The sequence below is a fragment of the Sinohyriopsis cumingii genome, chromosome 12 (assembly GCF_028554795.1).
Source record: "Sinohyriopsis cumingii isolate HCF-2022 chromosome 12, ASM2855479v2, whole genome shotgun sequence".
In the NCBI taxonomy this organism is placed as follows: Eukaryota; Metazoa; Mollusca; class Bivalvia; order Unionida; family Unionidae; genus Sinohyriopsis; species Sinohyriopsis cumingii.
In genome coordinates, this window is record NC_142972.1 from 91,457,433 (window position 1) to 91,478,464 (window position 21,032).

Sequence of the window (21,032 nt, forward strand, 5' to 3'; positions counted from 1 at the left end):
CGCTCAGAACTAAATAAATAAAAAAGAAACCATTTTTGTCTTCTGCTATGCCTGATGTATTTGTTTTAAAATCAAACAACAACAACAACAACAAATATATAACAAAACTATATGAACATAGGGCCAATCAATCACTGAGAACACACCATACAAGAACAGTTCGAGAGAGACAAAGTCACACACGCATACGATGTCGAGCTCTTTGGTATTATGCTAGTTCGTTCCACACAGCATGGTCAGTTTTACCATATATGGTATAACGGTACCAATTGCGCAAGCCCGGGTGGGCGGAGCCTAAGGTGAAGGGAAGATTGCATTCAGAAATAAAGAACAACACTAGCTGTGATTGGTGCATTATGTAAGAGTTATACTTTCTGTTAGGCTTAAAAAAAGTGTAGCCTCTTGGCAACATGTGAATGTATGTTAATTTCTATTTAGATTATATTTTGTATTTTTTATGATTTTTTTAAAATATGGTACACATGGCTGAAAATGTGCCTGTTGTGACTAGATAACTCTCACCCCTGTCTAGTTTCAGTGGAGTTATATCTCTTAAATGCAACGGAGTACCTGGTTCTGTCATTGTCAAATTGACAATCTAACACTGCTCTCTAGAAAAGTGTGTGACATGCATGCTAAAGTAGGACAGAAAATATATTTATTTCCCCAAACATTAGCATTAAGGTCTATGGAAAAACAATTGGTACCGTGATACCATATGCAGGACTAGCTCAGTACATTTTCAGATCAGCGTCATTAAATGTAGCTAAAGCTACCTAACAAGGTTTAAATACTTTGTGTGAAACAAATTATATAATTATAGCTACATTTAATGACGCTGACCTGAAAATATACTGTGCTACAGATAGGATAAAATTCTCAATGTTGTGTGAAATGAATGAACTATGACAGAAAACAATGATGCATGCACAAAGACTTTTCACTTACCAGCCATAAGGAATCATTTATCCGTTAACACATTAATCCATAAGCAAATTTTACTGTAGCACTTGCCATATTCCCAAGACAGAAAAATACATTTTCGAAGAATCCGTGAACTTGAAATTGTAACACATGGTTATCCGCTAGGGACCGTATTTGGAGGGTCTTTTATACTATACTATTGAGACTATATATATAGTCTCAATATTGAATTTCAGCATCTTCCAAGTTGTTTTAATTTAATAAACGTCAATGTTTGGTTTCAAAAGAAAAGAAGATGCACGAATTTTAAGAAGTTGTTTGTCCTGAATGGCCATTATTACGGAAACTAGATTAACCATACTAACAGCTTTCAGATTTAGCTAAACAAAATTGACCAGTTTTGAAAGAAAACACACTGGTTTCAAAGCTTTTCAAAGGTATGCAAGTGGTACCGATCCGCCGTCACATATGAATATCTTTATTACAAATAGGTAAAAAACACCAAAGAAACAGTTTCATCTTAAAAAGACGCTTAAGTTTATTTTCTTAAAATTACAATACGATATCTTGGTATGGAAGCTTTTCAGGGTGTTGACGTATCATGAAATACGCATGAAAGTATTGTATCTGTTTCCTATGGTATGATCCGATTGCTTCAGCGGAAATACTCCATCTAAATAATTTTCTAGTCTGCTATATACCACACCCATACTAATCTGCATATACTGTTGGTATTTCCCTAGGCTACTCTCATATACTGTCATCGACATTTCTTTCGATTTTTTTACTTGTGGACATTGTACATGATCAAAGCACAAAAACCGACAAAAATGACTGATATAATGTGTTCGAAAAGTTAGCCTAACTAATCTAAAGCATACTATCTTCATCTGATATTACACTACCGGAAATGCAATTATCTGAAAGCGAACGACTCACCAATTATATACAGTGTGAAAAGCTATTAGCCCTTCTTTACAATTTACATCTGAACGCCATGAAACGAAAATAACCTAGCCAGGCTGGCAATTATTTAATAGGTGCGCATCTGAATAAAGCCAGCTTGTATATTCTACAACCTACATTTGATCCACCTTTAATACACCAATAAGGCCAAACTGTATACTCTACAACCTACATTTGATCCACCATTAGTACACCAATAATGCCAAATTGTATACTCTACAACCTACATTAGACCCAAGATTAGTACACCAATAAAGCCAAGCTATATACTCTAAAACCTAAATTAGACCCTTCATTAATACATGAATAAGGCCAAGCTATATACTCTACAACCTAAATGAGACCCATCGTTAATACACCAATAATGACAATTGTATACTCTACAACCTACATTTGATCCACCATTAATACACCAATAATGCCAAATTCTATACTCTACAACCTACCTTAGAGCCAACATTAGTACACCAATAATGCCAAATTGTATATTCTACAACCTACATTAGACCCAACATTAGTACACCAATAAAGCCAAGTTAAATACCCTACAACCTAAATTAGACCCATCATTAATACACCAATAAGGACAAGCTGTATACTCTACAACCTAAATTTGACTCATCATTAATACACCTATAAGGTCAATGTATGTACTCTACAACCTAAATTAGACTCATCATTAATACACCAATAAGGACAAGCTGTATGCTCTACAACCTAAATTAGACTCATCATTAATCCACCAATACGGTCAAGCTGTATGCTCTACAACCTAAATTAGACTCATCATTAATCCACCAATACGGTCAAGCTGTATGCTCTACAACCTAAATTAGACTCATGATTAATACACCAATTAGGACAAGCTGTATGCTCTACAACCTAAATTAGACTCATCATTAATACACCAATAAGGACAAGCTGTATGCTCTACAACCTCAGTTAGACTCATCATTAATCCACCAATACGGTCAAGCTGTATGCTCTACAACCTAAATTAGACCCATCATTAATACACCAATAAGGCTAAGCTGTAAGCCATACAACCTAAATTAGACTCATTCTTAATACATAAGACTAAGATGTACACTCTTCAACCTAAATTAGACCCATCATTAATGCACAAATAAAGCAAAGCTGTATACTGTACAACCTAAATTAGACTCATCATTAATACACCAATAAGACCAAGCTGTATACTGTACAACCTAAATTAGACTCATCATTAATACACCAATAAGACCAAGCTGTATACTCTACAACCTAAATTAGACTCATCATTAATACACTAATAATTTCAAGCTGTATACTCTACAACCTAATGAAACTCATCATTAATACACTAATAAGGTCAAGCTAAATACTCTACAACCTAAATTAGAATCATCATTAATACACTAACAAGGCCAAGCTGTATACTTTACAACCTAAATTTGACCCATTATTAATACACTAATATGGCCAAGCTAAATACTTTACTACCTAAATTAGACCCATCACTGATACACCAATAAGGTCAAGCTAGATACTTTACAACCTAATTTAGACTCACCATTAATGCACCAAAGTAAAGGAAATTTAATTATGTTTTACAATAGCTAAAATATACCAAGTCTTTTTTTTAAATTACGAGTATGGCCAATGAGAAAAACTAAAGAAATGTTTTCTCTTTAAAATCTAACCGTGGGCTAAAACCTAATATTTGGAGCGGCTAATTAAAACAAATATGAAACGCTTTAAATTGTTCGTCTTTTCTTAACATCATGTAAGCTGTTTTCAACAAAACGACACATTAACTATATATATATATATATATATATATATATATATATATATATATATATATATATATATATATATATATATATATATGGTATTTTCAAGTGAACGGTATTTAAAGTCTTTGAATATAGTAGTAGGAGTCAAAATAAATTTATAAATGATTCATTTAGTGCGCCTTTGCAATCTACTGACGATGCATGTTACCATATACAGAATGACTTTCTGCCCAGTTGTTGATCAAACACTTTTCCTAGAATTTCTTTATCTTCTTTCCATGTCCGTTGCTGTGAATAATATTTTCTGAACGAAACACCATGCTGTAATGTAAACCCTATTTTTGTTTTTCCTTTCACTGCATATTCAAAGTTTTTATCAGAATTTGTTATGATTTTAATAGTATTGTTAGCAAATAAACCCTGTCATAGAAATATCTAGCTAAAATAACTTTTTACATCAATCATCAGTTGCGGGGATCGAGATGCATATTCAAACATTTTAAATACTAACAAGCATAATTTATAGAGTTCAAACATTCTTGACTTTATTACATGTTGGAATTTTGTTATAATTTCATCAAATGCAGTTGGTTGTTTTTTTGGTGCTCTATATGAACGGGATAATTGATATATTTGATTTGGCGGATCATAAGCATAACGTTAAGTCAAACCGGACACATAAAAGATCATGGCAATATCGAACCGGACACATGAAAGGTCATGGCAATATCGAACCGGACACAAAAGATCATGGCAATATCGAACCGGACACATAAAAGATCATGGCAATATCGAACCGGATACATAAAAGGTCATGGCAATATCGAACCAGAAACATAAATGGTCATGGCAATATCGAACCGGACACATAAAAATCATGGGAATGTCGAGATATTGTGCAACTAAGAGCAGAATTGTGCTTAGGATAATAACAACTCTTTCCAACTGTTTATTTAGGACATCAATTTTAATTTATTTTTTTGCAGAACAATAGTTGGCGTTCTTCAGTTCTTGAAGATGTCGTGTAATATATTTTGGCTTTCTATAATGTAATACAACTGTCCCAATCTGCAGATTGATATTCTGGAAAGGCGTGATTTCTCATTCAATCAGCAATTACAACTTTCATTCAATCAATGGTATATTTACTCAAGTCGATCAGCAAAGCCAGCTTCATGACTGGTGTATTTTGTCAGTCGATCAGCAATGCCAGCTTGATGACTGGTGTATTGTCTGAGTCATTCAGCAATCCCAGCTTGATGACTGGCGTATTTCTCACTCAAACAGCAGTTCAGTTTAATACCTGGTGCATTTTCTCAGTCGATCAGTAATTCCAGCTTGATGACTGGTGCATGGTCTCAGTCAATCAGCAATTCCAGCTTGATTACTGGTGTATTTTTTCAGTCTTAAGCAATTCCAGCTTGATGACTGGTGTATTTTCTGAGTCAATAAGCAATTCGAGTTTGATGACTTGCGTATTGTCTCAGTCAATCATCAATTCCAGCTTGATGACTGGTGCATTGTCTCAAAACGCATTCCAGCTTGAAGACTGGCGTATTGTTCAATCAGCAATTCCATCTTGATGACTGGTGTATTGTCTCAGTCCATCAGTAATTCTAGTTTGATGCATTGTCTCAACCAGCAATTCCAGCTTAAGGATTGGCGTATGTTCTCAGTCAATTAGCAATTCCAGCTTGATGACTGGTGTATTTTCTCAGTTAATCAGCGATTCCAGCATAATGACTAGTGTATTTGCTAAGTCAATCAGCAATCAGAGCTTGATGACTGGTATATTTTCTCAATCGATCAGCACTATCGGCTTATGGATTGGAGGCAGTATATTAGTCATTTGTCCACGAGTATGTGGTTCTACAATGTAATTTTGAGGGATGTGTCTGCGTAAGGCAATAAAGTTTTCAGGAGACTTCTAGAACATTCGCTTACAAATCAATACGATAATCTCATTGGTCGGCCATTGATACTGTGTATGGATGAGACAACGATAGGACAAGCCATCTAGTGTGTCTCTTTCAGTTAGAGATTTTCTCCTATTCCATAAGGGTGTAATGTTATTGGTAAGTGCTTGCTACAAGCGTTGAACCTAGATTGTGATAGTTTGTGGAGGAATACAAATACATTGCCTTTCATTTCAGCTGCGATTTCAACATGATTTCTCGTATGTTAATGTCAATAGCCTTCGTTGTATCTGTCTGTTTGATTTTCATGATAGCAGGCTCACTTGCACAAGGTAAGCTTCAATTTACCTCTTTTTTAGCGATCAAATCTAAACATTGACATAAAGACGTAGATTTCGTTCACGCTGTAGCCACTACTTTCTCATGATACATCATATAATTTTATTTTTCATCACTACATCCGATCTTTTATTTGATATACTTTATTTTTAACGATAGCTACTTTTATAAAATGAAATTGCACAGTGCCGCACACCAAGCCTAACCGCCATAAAAATACAAAAATGCAGCAGAAAAAACATGTGACATGAGTCTTTGTTACAAAAGCGTATGGCCAAAACATAATTTATATAAGATATCAAGGCAGTGTAACTTATATTATTGTTATCAGACATTAACTGTTGATTTACTACTTTAAATTGGTATGAGTGACTCATATTGGATTTCCTTGCAATATTAACAATTAAATTTCTCATAAAAGAGACAAAATAAAGGAAAAATAAATACCACACATTTGAAAATTGCTCTTGTAATTACACTATTTTCCACAAAATACATATATACATTGTGTATCAAGATTGATTATTGCATGGTATGGTCAACGTTTAAGTAAGTGTCGACACTTTGTTTTAAAAATGAATACATATTATTGTACATGCATGACGAATAGTGAGCAGGATCTCAACATTGACATTGAAAAAAATCGAAACACACCATCTCTGCGCCATTGGACATTAAGGTTAAAGTCCTCCTTTTATAATTTTATTCGATAGCCGAGGCTTATATTTGGATCGCGGTCGTCACTAAAAAAATTGTTTAGCTTAGCTAATAAACACCTTAATTTAAGGTATTTCTTCCAAGATATTTCAAGCAATATATGGATACTGAATCTTGGCTTTGAGAACAAGCAAGACACATCTGAATGAAAACAATTGTATCTCCTTGTCCTCTATTGTTATATATGTAACTGGAATCCGTTTTGTGTACCATTCGTTCACTATCTTTTTCTGATGAAGAGACATGCTGGCATTTCACACGTACAAACGTAATTATCCTGCTGATGTTTCTTCTCAAACACTTTGGAAGTATTACTCAACTATATAACACGTAGATGAATAAACCGGTTGCGAATATATGTTAAAGTGTCAATTTTATACCTTGGTACTTAATAATATAATTCTCAATTTATTTTACTATCACACTCAAAAAGGACTTGAAAATGACCCTTTAAGTGACATTGGAAATAAACATGGCTACTTTTAGCAACTGAAGTACTGAGGCCAAGCATTCTTTAAGTAAAAACCTAGGTATTCAGAAACACGGAATGTACAAATTTGATTTCATTTAGAAGACTATAAATTACACTTTAGTTTTCGTTATAGTTTCAAGCATTTGCAACTCCTGGGAACTAGATCATGACTCCGAAAACAACCAAGACTCATCAATGATATTGTGGGAGAAAAATGACTGCCCGTTGATCGATTGTGCCTTGTTTTGTGGAATGGATCCCTCCTGCAAATCATTCTTTCATCATCCTTTATTGGCAAAGTGTTCGGGGTTTCAGTCATACAAGCGTGGTCTCCCTGATAGTCAAGCTGTGCAGCAAGGATGGAACTACTACACACGTATGTAAAACGCTGTTAATGTAATGTATATGAAGATCAGATAAAAAAATCGTACGATATCACAAGTTTATCGCTATGAGCATACACTCAATTGCAGTCTAGCACAAACCGGTTACGTATTCCCTTTCATAAAAACTATGATTCGTGTCAATTTGCGACAGTGAAGTGTAAAAGATCTCAATACATTTATGTAGCAAGGAATAACAGCAAAACATTGTTGTAAACCCATTTCTTCTCAGGCAGAAATTGAATTTGAGATTTAACGAATTATGGCTGCGAAGAAATTGTTGGATACTCTTCATCAAATATGTACAATCAAATACAATAAATAACAGACTTTTAATTTGGATACAAAATTAAAGATGATATTTAAATTTTAGAAAGAGATTAAAGGAGCTGAGATGGTCTGTTGCACAACATTTTGGATAATGAAACTAGAACATTTTGCCTTTTTCATAACTACTTTAAATGGTCATATTTGATTGTCCGGCCCGATGTTTTGTCTGCCGGTCGGCTAGTATACCGCCTGACAATGCAATACAGTGAGAGTAACAAAGAGGGGGATCTGACATTTTTAAATATAAAAAGTAATCTGATTTTATAACATTATTATTATAGGTTTTTACATTACGTGTGTGTTCGGTCTCAGTAGGATAATGCAACTTTGTATCGTTGATACTGTGAGTACTCTAGATAGATCTCAATGAAAATTTATACCGTTACCATCAAATACGTTCTTGTAGGTTACTTGGTTTAAATTCAGTCTCAAAGGATTCATCAAGCCCGCATTCTTTTTCTATCTCATATTTCCATATATTTTGCTAATTAAGCAAGACAAAGAGGGTGCGTGTATTTTTGTATGTGTGTGTGTATGTGTGTGTGTGCGAGAGAGAGAGAGAGAGAGAGAAAGAAAGAGAGAGAGAGAAACGGGGTGAAAGGGTTTTCATGTCAAAATCGGGTAAAAATTCGGTTTATTAAAATATTGTTCTTCTTATTTACTTTATGTAGTTAATGACTGAAACTTGGAAATTCGTCACTGATCTAAAGAGCGTTAAAACGATAGACTATTATGGAAACAGTATGATTATATTCATATTAATGTGCCATTGAAGGATCGACTATTATGGAAACAACATACATATATTCATATCAATGTGCCATTGAAAGATCGACTATTATGGAAACAACATGTATATAATCATATTAATGTGCCATTGAAGGATCGACTATTATGGAAACAATATGTATATGTTCATATTAATGTGCCATTGAAGGATAGACTATTATGGAAACAACATGTATATATTCATATGAATGTGCCATTGAAGGATCGACTATTATGGAAACAATATGATTATATTCATATTAATGTGCCCTTGAAATATCGACTGTTATGGACGCAACATGTATATGTTCAAAATAATGTGTCATTAAGGGTCGACTATTATGGAAACAAAATGTATATATTCATATGAATGTCCCATTGAAGGATTGACTATTATGGAAACATTATGTAAATATTCATATTAATGTGTCATCGAAGGATCAACTATTATGGAAACAACATAGTACTGTGCCATTGAATGATCGACTATTATGGAGACATGATGTATATATTCATATTATTGTGCCATTGAAGGATCGACTATTATGGAAACATTATGTATATATTCATATTAATGTGCCATTGAAAGATCGACTATTATGGAAACAATATGTATATATTGATATTAATGCGCCATTCAAGGATCGACTATTATGGGAACAATATGTATATATTCATATTAATGCGCCATTCAAGGATCGACTATTACGGAAACAATTGTATCTATTCATATTAATGTGCCATTGAAGGACCACAGCTTTATAAACCATGAGTATTGGTAGATCTAACTGCTTTATACGAATAGTTGAAATGCAATGTTATTTAATATTTGGCATATGTTTTATGACATTATAATGCCGTGTAGGAGTTGCACAGGATCTGCAACATGATAACGCAGGTGATATTATGCTTCTAATCTTGCACTGTTATTTCATTGAACTCAAGGTGTGTTTTCTCTCTTTAAATATATATATATATATATATATATATATATATATATATATATATATATATATATATATATATATATATATATATGTATGCATCTAGGGACATTTACGACTTTGAGATTAATTGTCATCATCTTTTGTCAGCTGCAATTTACAAAGCTCATAAAAGATTCAGTTCGTTTAATGTAAATTAAACCTACAAAGACCTTATATATAAATATGAAATTTGCTTATTTTCTGATTTGCAGGTCCTCAACATTGCGATGGAGGGTATATCTACAACAAGACTCTTGGAGTGTGTTATAAGTATCACAACACAGCTTTGGACTATTGGAAGGCAATGACTCAATGTGAAACAGAAGGAGCTAAGCTGCTTATCATCAGGAATGACGCTGAATTACAGTACTTTAGCAATCTCAAACCAGGTATCAGCATACATTTATTTTGTATGTAAGTGATATATCAGTCGAAACAATGTCATGTAATTCATATCATATTTTCAATAAAGCTTACATTATCTTACATAATATTTTTAAATTGCAGCTACCGAAGTCGTTGAAAAGTGAACATTATAATGTTTACACAGATAACATGCTTGCCTGTAACACCATGTTATGTGCTTTTAATAACTGCTATACTATTGTCTAAAATTTATAAATAATAATAATAATAATAATAATAATAATAATAATAATAATAATAGCAATAGGAAGAAGAAACAGAAGAAGAAGAAAAAAGTATTAAACCAATCAACTCTAACTTTCACATCGGCCATTTTAAATTACACTGGTCAACAGTGAAATCATTACTGACTTGAAAAGGCCCTAATCTGTAGTATTTTGGTGTGCCGAACACGAATATAACCGTGAAAAATTTGTATTGGCTCTCGTTTTGAAGATATTCATATACCTCATTTTCTATGTTTCACTGTGTAAATTTCTCCAGTAGGACTGCAGCAACATCCGGAATAATGATGTAACATTGCATAATACCATCATGCTCACATCATCCACAGTTGATTGCATCATTTTCTGATGCAATGCAATACTAATGCCATGCGGCTGCTGAAGTAAGTTGACGTCAGCAGTGTACTATACATGTGTAGGCCTATTATACTAATGCCAGGCGGCTGCTGAAGCTGACGTAAGCAGTGTACTATATAAAGCCCAATCAGATAGGTTCAGCATTTAAAATATTTTAGACGTTGTGCGAGACAGTTCAAGCTACTGTTACATAAAACTTATTATTTTATCCATTTACGTACAATAAAGAACAGTAATGCCTCGAAAGTGTGTTAATACCGCGGACAATTTTTGCTATATTTGTGGGGAAGTGACATTTGCCAACCAGAAGAAAAGTATCAATTCTCAAGTGAAGAAGGCATATCATCTTTACTTCGGATGCAAGGTTGGTGACCAAGACAAGCCTTGGGCTCCGCATATATGCTGTGCTACATGTACAACACAGCTTTCACAGTGGTTGAATTGCAAAAGGTCATCAATGCCGTTTGCAGTCCCAATGGTGTGGAGAGAGCCAAGCAACCACCTAAATGACTGTTACTTCTGCTTGGTTCCTCCTCTTTCCGGCGGAATAACGAAGCGAAAGAAGTCGAGAATAGTCTACCCAAACATTCCGTCTGTATTGAGACCAGTTCCACATGGTGAGGGGCTTCCTATTCCAGAACCTCCAGCAGAATATTCTCTTGATTCATCTGACGAAGACAAAGGTGAGTCGACCTGTTCTTCTCCTGGTCCATCAGCATGCAGTGATCCAAATTTTCACTGTGGTGCATCATCAACCCCACACAGAATAACACAGGAAGAACTAAATGACCTGATTCGTGATTTGGACTTATCAAAGAACAAGGCAGAATTGCTAGGATCAAGACTCCAACAATGGAATCTTCTAGAAGAAGATGTCACAATTACTGCATATCGAAAGCGCCACCAGCAATTGGAGCCTTTCTTCAGAAAGGAAAGTAATCTGATATTCTGTTCCGATATTGAGGGCCTCATGAATGCTTTAAAAATCACTCATGACCCACAAGAATGGAGACTATTTGTGGACTCTTCGAAACTGAGTCTCAAGGCTGTGCTTTTGCACAATGGAAACATTCTTCCATCTATTCCAGTAGCGTATGCTGTCCACATGAAAGAGACATACGATAACTTAAGGCAGCTACTGAATTCCATTGAGTATAACAAGTACAGCTGGCACCTCTGTGGTGATTTGAAGGTAGTTGCCCTTTTAATGGGACTGCAGCAAGGATATACAAAATACATGTGTTTCTTATGCGAGTGGGATAGCCGAGCAAGGGAAATGCACTACATGAGGAAGGAATGGACTCACAGGCAGAATGTAGCCATTGGAGAGAAGAATATCCAACACCCAGCTCTGGTTGAGGCTCAGAAAATCTTGCTACCACCCCTTCACATCAAACTAGGTTTGATGAAGAACTTCGTGAAAGCCATTGACCGGACTTTGCCAGCATTCCGATACCTGCATGAAAAATTCCCTCGACTCAGCGAAGGAAAGATTAAAGAGGGAGTTTTTGTGGGTCCTCAGATTCGAGAGCTTTTGAAAGATGACCGGTTCAACAACTTGCTGGAAGGTGACGCGAAACAAGCATGGAATGCTTTTCGCCTAGTTTCTACAAACTTCCTCGGAAATGTTAGGGCAGAAAACTATAAGGAACTAGTAGAAGACATGTTGATGAAGTATAAGAAACTTGGCTGCAATATGTCTCTAAAGATTCACTTCCTTCATTCCCATTTGGATTTCTTTCCTAGCAACTGTGGTATTGTTAGTGATGAACACGGCGAACGTTTTCATCAAGATATCGCAACAATGGAACAAAGATACCAGGGAAAATGGTCCACTACAATGCTGGCTGACTACTGCTGGACACTCCTCAGAGATGCTCCCGAACAGCTGTACAAGAGACAGGCGAAGAAATCTAAGATGTAGTCAATGACTTGATTTTTTATAGGTAGGCTATTACAGTTGACCTTTTACTATTGGAATGCATTTCGTTATGTAAACATTAATTTCTTGCAGATTAAAAAAAAACTAGAGCCAATTTTGCAATTTGACTGTCATATTCGTGTTCAGCACATAAAAATTGATAAGAATTGACTAATTTTATTTCAGTAACATGACTTTTGTAAAAATTTGTTGTCCAGTGTTACTCGTACTCAAGCGTTAGTTTGTAAAAGTGGCGTCACTATGCTTCATTGGTAACAGGTTAAACTTTCTTGCCGCATTATTCTGCTGTCAGATCTAAAATCAGTGCACGAATTGTACTATTTAGTCAAGACCGCTCCGGTGGCCTTGTGGTTAGAGCGTTCGCCGCGGATACGGCAGGTCGTGGGTTCGTTCCCCGGCCGAGTCATACCAAAGACTTGCAAAAATGATATTAACAGCTGCCTCGCCAGGCGCTCATCATTAAGAGGTTAGTGTTAGGACTGGTGTCAGGATAATGTAACTGGGTGGGACGTCATGCTACATGTCTGTGGCAAGATGCCCCAATGCTGGACATCACTATAAACTGCCACACTTCAGACATCGTAGCGATATGACTGAACAATTGTTAAAGCTTCGTTACAAATCCAAATCACACACACACACACACACACACACACACACACACACACACACCATTTAGTCAGAAGTGTATGTCGTGCTTGTGATGGTTTAAAAGCTGATGCGAAGGAGACATTGATTTAGTTTTATCAAAATATGCAAATACACGAAAATAAACTTTATTACCCTCCAAAAGTGCCATTGATTATTGTTGATTAATGTTTAATTTTACTTGTTTTCTATGAGAAACAAATGCAGATGAAAACGACCAAGCACAGTTGTTTTTTTAAAGACAAATTTGTTAATATACTGCGAATATTATAGCCCCAGTACATTACATACCATACGATAGGGCGTCGTGAAAATGGGATGATTTTCAGAATATGACATGATATCATTGGCCCAGCACTTTACGGACCATGCGGCAGGATGATGAAAGTAGTATGATGTTCAGAATATGTAAAGTACCATCGTCCCTTTTCTGTAAAGACCATATTGCAATATGATAATCAAGGGTATGGTTTATAGAAAGTACTATGGTATTAGTTCCATTACTTAATGGACCATGCTGCAGCGTGGTGAACAGGGGTATGATTTCAGAAAATACTATTCTTTTAGTCCTATTACTTAATGGACAATACTGCAGCGTGGTGAATAATATACCAGTATTAGTCCCATTACTTAATGGACAATACTGCAGCGTGGTGAATAATATACCAGTATTAGTCCCATTACTTAATGGACAATACTGCAGCGTGGTGAATAATATACCAGTATTAGTCCCATTACTTAATGGACAATACTGCAGCGTGGTGAATAATATACTAGTATTAGTCCCATTACTTGATGAACAATGCTGCAGCGTGGTAAACAATGGTATGATTTGTATAAAATCATATGGCATTAATCCCATTACTTAGTGAACCAGGGGCCTCGAGTGGCCGAGTGGTCTAAAGCACTCACCGTTACGGATCATTGCCATCTCACATCTGTCTGCTTGGGTTCGAGTTCCAGATTCGGCCAATGTGGGTATGTGATAAAGCTTGCCAGTAGCTTCTCGTGGGTCGGTGGTTCTTTCCGAGGTTTCCCTGGTTCTCCCTCCACCATTGTTACTGCCCGCCATGTATGGCTTAGCATTTGCTGCAAAATGGCGTTAAACTCTACAACAATAACAACAACAACAACAACTTAATGGACCATGCTGCAGCGTGAACAAGGCATGATTTCAGATTATACTACCTTATTAGTCCCATTTTATTAATAAGTCTTCTTAAAACTACAGAGTCAATCTGACAAATTCTTAACATCAAACGTGATGCATCAACGAGTGGAGGAGATAAAACTTATTAATGCAATCACAAACAGGACTGTGCAATCTGCTATTAATAACTCATGTACATTCATATTACTATTATGAACTCGTGTTCATTCAATATTACTATTATGAACTCATAAACATTTGATAATGTTGTTATGAACTCGTGTCCATTCAGTATTATCAAAATGAACACAAGAAAATTCAATGTTACTATTATTAACTCAAACCTAGTCATTATTAATATTATGAACTCATGTACATTCAATATTGCTATTATGAATTCATGAATATTTTATATTACTATTATGAACTCGTAGACATTCAATATTACTATAGAGATCTCGTAAACATTCAATCTTACTATTCTGAACTCATGTACATTCAATGTTATTATTACAAATTTAGGATTTAATTCACTATTCTAAAATGATTCGAATAACGTTCTTGGTAATAATGTTCTTCAGAGCTATTTATGATCGTTTACATTCGTTAAGAGAAATATGCTAGACGTACATTTACCAGAATATTTCCACAATTAACAATTAGCATACTGTAAACTATTCAATGGAATTGCTGGATCTGGTAAGCAGACAATATATCCCGTAATCCCCGGACATCCATGTTGACCTACTTAATGTGCATATAAAGTATGCATAATAAGTACTGCTGATAAATATCATGACTGTCATTGCGTGCATTATGGTCTGTTCATATCTTTAATATAACACTATTTTAATTCATTAAATTATAAAATTTAATATATATGTAGATTCTCAAAATTGCCGCTTGCTCTAAACAAATATTCGTTGCACACCCACTCTCACACACACAAACACACTAATATATATATATATATATATATATATATATATATATATATATATATATATATATATATATATATATATATATATATATACTTACAACAGGATATTGGCTATGGATTGGACTTCGAAACACAATGGCAAATAAAGTGTGGAAGTGGTGGAATGGCCAAACAGCCTCAGACATGACATGGTACCTAGGCAGTCCTAAATATTATGACAGTGTAACCTGTGGATCCATTAAGGGCGGGACGGTTAGGAACGAACTCTGCGATGCTGGACGATACTTTCTGTGTCAGAGAAACATTTTACAATTTCCGATAACAGTTGTTTACTCCGTCAAGATGAAATAACTAGTATCAAACGTTTAGCGTAAACATGAAAAATATATAGCAGAATACTAAAATTAAAAATTAGGATATAACTGGAAAATTACAAAATATAATTAGACTGACAAAAAATGAATTGCATACATTAAAATTTCTCCCGTTGAAAGATGATGCTGATGTAAATGTATTGATTATAATGACTTGTATTGTAAGAATTGATTCTGGTATCTGTCATCTCTTGCAATTCAAATGAGAAAATATTCCTCTTGTCCGAACAATAATGTATTATCAGTGCTAATTAGAAGAAACAACAGTTTTTTGTTATCGTGATCTGCACTTAAGTTTAGGGAAACTCCTTTGCATTCATTGAAAAGTAAAAAAGTATAAATGAAAAATAGACCATTAATTACGAAAATGAACATTTGTGGCTAGATAAAGAATTTCGTTATGCTCGGCACCCTCCCATTTCTAATAAAATATGTCAGGTCAGTCTATTTTAATTGCATGCTACCTAAACCAACCAAACTGTATGAAAACGAGGCAAAGTTTGGTAATATGTGTTTTTAAATATATCGAATACACTATACGCAAGTGTCTCTATGCTTTCTGACCTCTGTTACTTCGCTGTTTGCCAATTAGTTTGAAAATCCTGTCTAACTAGTTTAATAGTTCATAACGTATCTTAATAGGAGACAAATTTTAACAAAGTGTGCATTATCAGTTCAACAGTCAACATAATAATGCTTACCATGAAAGAGAAAGACTTTTTAGGGACGGATCGGTCGGGGAGGAGGAGCAGGTACATACCCTTCCTGCTCTTAATATGAACAAGAATCAAGTCTTAGAGTGTTTCTTTTACGGTAGGATGAAGGTTTCGGTGGCTTTGTATTTCGAGCCCCCATCAAGGGTTTCATCACACAGTAACCTTTCCTACTTAATTACGCCATCCCCTTTATTAATTACGTGTAAATAAATTTTTTATAACATATCTTGAAACCATGCAAATTTATAACCAAACTGTAAATACACCTTTAATAGCGCAGTTTCGATCCATGCAAAAATTACATGAAATTAAACGTATCAAAGGATTATAATATACATCAGTCAAAGAGTCAATGGACATCTTCATTCACAATGGATGGGACAAATGTGACATGTTAGAAAATTATAGATGTAGCTAGCAATAAACGTTGGACACAGCTTAATATCTGATAATAAAAAAGATTCGGACAGGATCAATCGTTAAGACAACAAACGGAAACACGTCAACCACTAATGATGTCCCAGGATGCCTTTGCAACTTTGACACTAGAAGAAGCTAAATAGATAAGAAACAATTATCGAGAAAGTTCTCAATTATCAGTTTAGAAATATCGTCGTTTCTTATACTAATTAACGCTCTTCATTTAATTGATTGTAATAGACATACTTTGTTGGTCACTACCTTAACCAGAGGTACAAAGTATTATCGGTATAGCGTTTTACCCCGGTATTTTTTCCTGTGGTAATACCGATGTACTTTTTGATTGTTCTTGTACTTTAACAGTTTTCATCTTTATGTTATGTATGGAATTCACGCGTAATCATGCTATTAAGGTAATTAATAACACCATGTTTATCATTTTTCCTGGGATAATAATTAAAAAAATTATTCCTTTTTTCAAACTAAACAGTTGTATTCGTCACAAAATAATATTAAACATATAATTATATTTGCAATTATTTATTTACATGTTTAACACGTACCACCTATACCAAAGTAGTAGCCAAATGTGATGTTTCAAAATATAATGGGGCTAAATGCAAATTGTGGAAAATCTTGGATTTAAAAAATGTAAATTATTGGCTATTTACTATGTAAATGTTTTAAGTACTTTTATTCCTAGGTAAGACTAAGATTGATCCAAAAGATTGTTAGAAAATCAGTTGCTTTTCTGTTTGAATTTTATGTAATTTCTCAAGTCTACTAAATATTTACTTGTTTTATGCGTGTTTTTTCTTCTTTACTTGCCTTCTCTGACAAGTATCTTACTTGGGTGGTGACATGCCACTCAACTTTCCTCTGCCTATAATTTAACAACACTGTCTTTTTATCAGCAGACTCTCTGATATCAGAACAATGTTTCTATCGGGGTATCATCTGTGATACGATTGAATTTTTAATGGAGTTTTAGAAAATTAAATTAAATATTGAGAACTTAAATTTGTATTCTCCATAAAATTTGGCAGTAGATACTAGTGCTAACACAGTGTTGAAAACATTTAGCGTTCCTGGCTGTATGTCACGCTAAGTAAATGACATTTCACACCGAACGTAACTGCAACTATATTGACCAGAAAGGAAAGAGAGGTTAAAAGTTCTAGAGTCACGTGTCGTGATCTTTATCGAATTGACTAACCAGTTGTGAAAATTAAAGGCGTATGTTACAAAATTTGTGTTTTACGGAAACAGGTGTGAGCTATAATAAATTGAATAAATACTCAGCGAATTTCCATATTTCTTTCCTTCCCGGTCTCATAAGTTTTCAAACACACTGTCCCGTGAGTGATTAAACGAGAAATACTTCATATTCCCTACTTCAAGCCTTCTATTTTGCAAGCCAGTTTTCCTTGCCAATCATGATTACTCCCTCTAACCACCTAAATGTTATCAGTCCTATGGAAGGCAGAATATGCTCTCTAGACCGCCTTTATTAATAACTATTCTAAAAAATATCATTTTATGACACCTGTTTCAAATGACCTTAGACTTCCTACAAATGTCTCTTATTTGACTCAACTCTTGTAATTCATAGCTATTGAACTTGCATCAGCATTGCACTCTAACCTTAACCCAACCAGTCATAATTAGAATTCAATTCACGCCCCAAACAGCAGATTAATTATTGCTAGCTGCCAAGTTATAGCAAGCCTTGCCAATATATCAATGTTAACGTTTGTGTGTCATGCTGACCTTGACATAATGTAATATACATATACATACATACATATATATATATATATATATATATATATATATATATATATATATAATATTTTGTCTGTTAAACAACAAAGATTTCAGAATCGTACGAAACTGGTAAGCGTTGGATAGAGTATAATAACTGATGATTCATGTGCCATTATGATGTGTAAATCGCATAATTGTACGTGTAATTGTATGTCTTGTGTAATTATTTCAGCTTGATAATAAGGCATTACGCCGCTACAGACTCGGACCTTATTTTGAAGTCCGAACCTAGTACCTCTCCGCTCTCCAACAACACACTCATCGCCGGAGTGACACCACCACAGGTAGAGGCCAGAATAGCACGTGTATTTCTCTCACTTTCGATCTGAAAGTGACCATAAATCAATATAATGCAACAATAACAAGAACATAACAACAGCTTTATATAAAAAGTGGCGAATTACACGAAAAATATAGTGTAAGCCTAATCGTTCCAATTTAGTAACAGTTTAAGATTACAACATTTACAACAGTTAACATTAATACAGCAAATTCATATACAGTAAGGTACTGACCATTTCATTTTCGGGGTGGGGAGTTGAGATATTGTTTCAATGATTTATGCAAGTATTGTCATTGTCCATTGTCATCAATGTGTATGGGAGTCATCATCAATGTTTGGCAAATATGCGATGTGTTCTACCCAGTTCATCACTGGCTTTAATAAGGATGAGATAAAATTGTGTGGGGTTGGATTGAGTGGGGTTGGTTGATATGGGGTGGGGATTGCATCAACTCTCACTATTAGCAGATCTGACAATTCTGGATTAAGGATGTGTTTATTTCTTTACTACTCGCTAATATTGATCGCTTGTATGAACGAGTAGGCGACATACTACAGAAGCAACTTATTATATGACTATTTCAGATATCAAAAGAGTTATGTCCCCTAATGGCGTACTGTACGATCACTACTTGCAGAAATGTAAAGTATATGGACAAATAACACGTTCTCCCTGACAAAAACGCATATAAATTAGTGAAATAAAGAGTTAACGCTTTCACCCGAGAAACTCATAAAATACTCTTGAAACAGAGTTTCACGCGTTCTCCCGACAAACTCAAATATATTCGTGAAAACACACGTTTGTAATTTCAAAAGAAATACGGATTTGAGATGCTTGCATATTTATATAATAAAATGTATTGTACTTAATAAGGAACATATTTACTTTCGATTCCGAGAAACAGTTTATAGAATGGAAAATATGTGACATAAGGAAAGAAATATTCTCATCCGATTAGCATAATCCATTGATATAATGGAATATGTGTCATATAAGGAGGAAAATATTCACATCAAATTAACACAAACAAGTTAGAAGGGTTAAATTATGGTAAGTGAAGTGAACATATACTCGTTCAGTGATAATATCGAATTAAATAAGTAAAGGATGTTATTTGGAAAGTAAACATCAGAAATAATTCCCATAACTTGACTATGTAACTACAATTATACCTATGTCAATGCGAATTTATTCGGATTTTCTATTACTAAATTTTGGAAATAAGCTACTTAGAGTAAAGGAACTAAACGGGGAATAGATGAATAATCAAAATTCAGGGAAATGTAACACTGCTAAATTTCAAGTTTGTTATGAATAATTGAATTCTAAAAATACTTATATTGTTGTATTGAAGTCTTAAATTACTTAAATGGTTCTATGGAAGTCGTAATTGTCTTAGATTGTTGTATGAAAGTCTTGAATGACTTGATTGTATTATTGAGGTCTAAAATTACTTATATTCTGAAGTCTTAAATTACTTAGATGGAGGTATGGAAGTCCTAAATTACTTAGATGGAGGTATGGAAGTCTTAAATTACTTAGATGGAGGTATGGAAGTCTTAAATTACTTAGATGGAGGTATGGAAGTCTTAAATTACTTAGATGGAGGTATGGAAGTCCTAAATTACTTAGATGGAGGTATGGAAGTCTTAAATTACTTAGATGGAGGTATGGAAGTCCTAAATTACTTAGATGGAGGTATGGAAGTCTTAAATTACTTAGATGGAGGTATGGAAGTCTTAAATTACTTAGATGGAGGTATGGAAGTCCTAAATTACTTAGATGGAGGTATGGAAGTCTTAAATTACTTAGATGGAGGTATGGAAGTCCTAAATTACTTAGATGGAGGTATGGAAGTCTTAAATTACTTAGATGGAGGTATGGAAGTCCTAAATTACTTAGATGGAGGTATGGAAGTCTTAAATTACTTAGATGGAGGTATGGAAGTCCTAAATTACTTAGATGGAGGTATGGAAGTCTTAAATTACTTAAATTATTTTATTTAGGTCTTAAAATACTTAGATTATTGTGATCACTAATATAAGTCTTAAATTACTTGGATGTATGGAAGTCTTAAATTACTTATATTCTTGCACTGAAGTCTTAAATTACTTAGATGGAGGTATGGAAGTCTTAAAT

The 21,032-nt window shown here is 34.4% G+C and overlaps 1 protein-coding gene across 1 annotated transcript; it reads left to right on the top strand.

The window, feature by feature from the left end:
* The first annotated feature begins 5,755 nt into the window (after positions 1-5,755).
* LOC149786974 (killer cell lectin-like receptor subfamily B member 1) lies at positions 5,756-18,080 on the top strand. Its single transcript, XM_089978307.1, has 4 exons — positions 5,756-5,916; positions 7,246-7,488; positions 9,792-9,968; positions 15,373-18,080. The coding sequence occupies exons 1-4, from the start codon at positions 5,835-5,837 to the stop codon at positions 15,618-15,620; spliced, it is 750 nt and encodes a 249-aa protein (XP_089834433.1). The 5' UTR covers positions 5,756-5,834; the 3' UTR covers positions 15,621-18,080.
* The last annotated feature ends 2,952 nt before the right edge of the window (positions 18,081-21,032 follow it).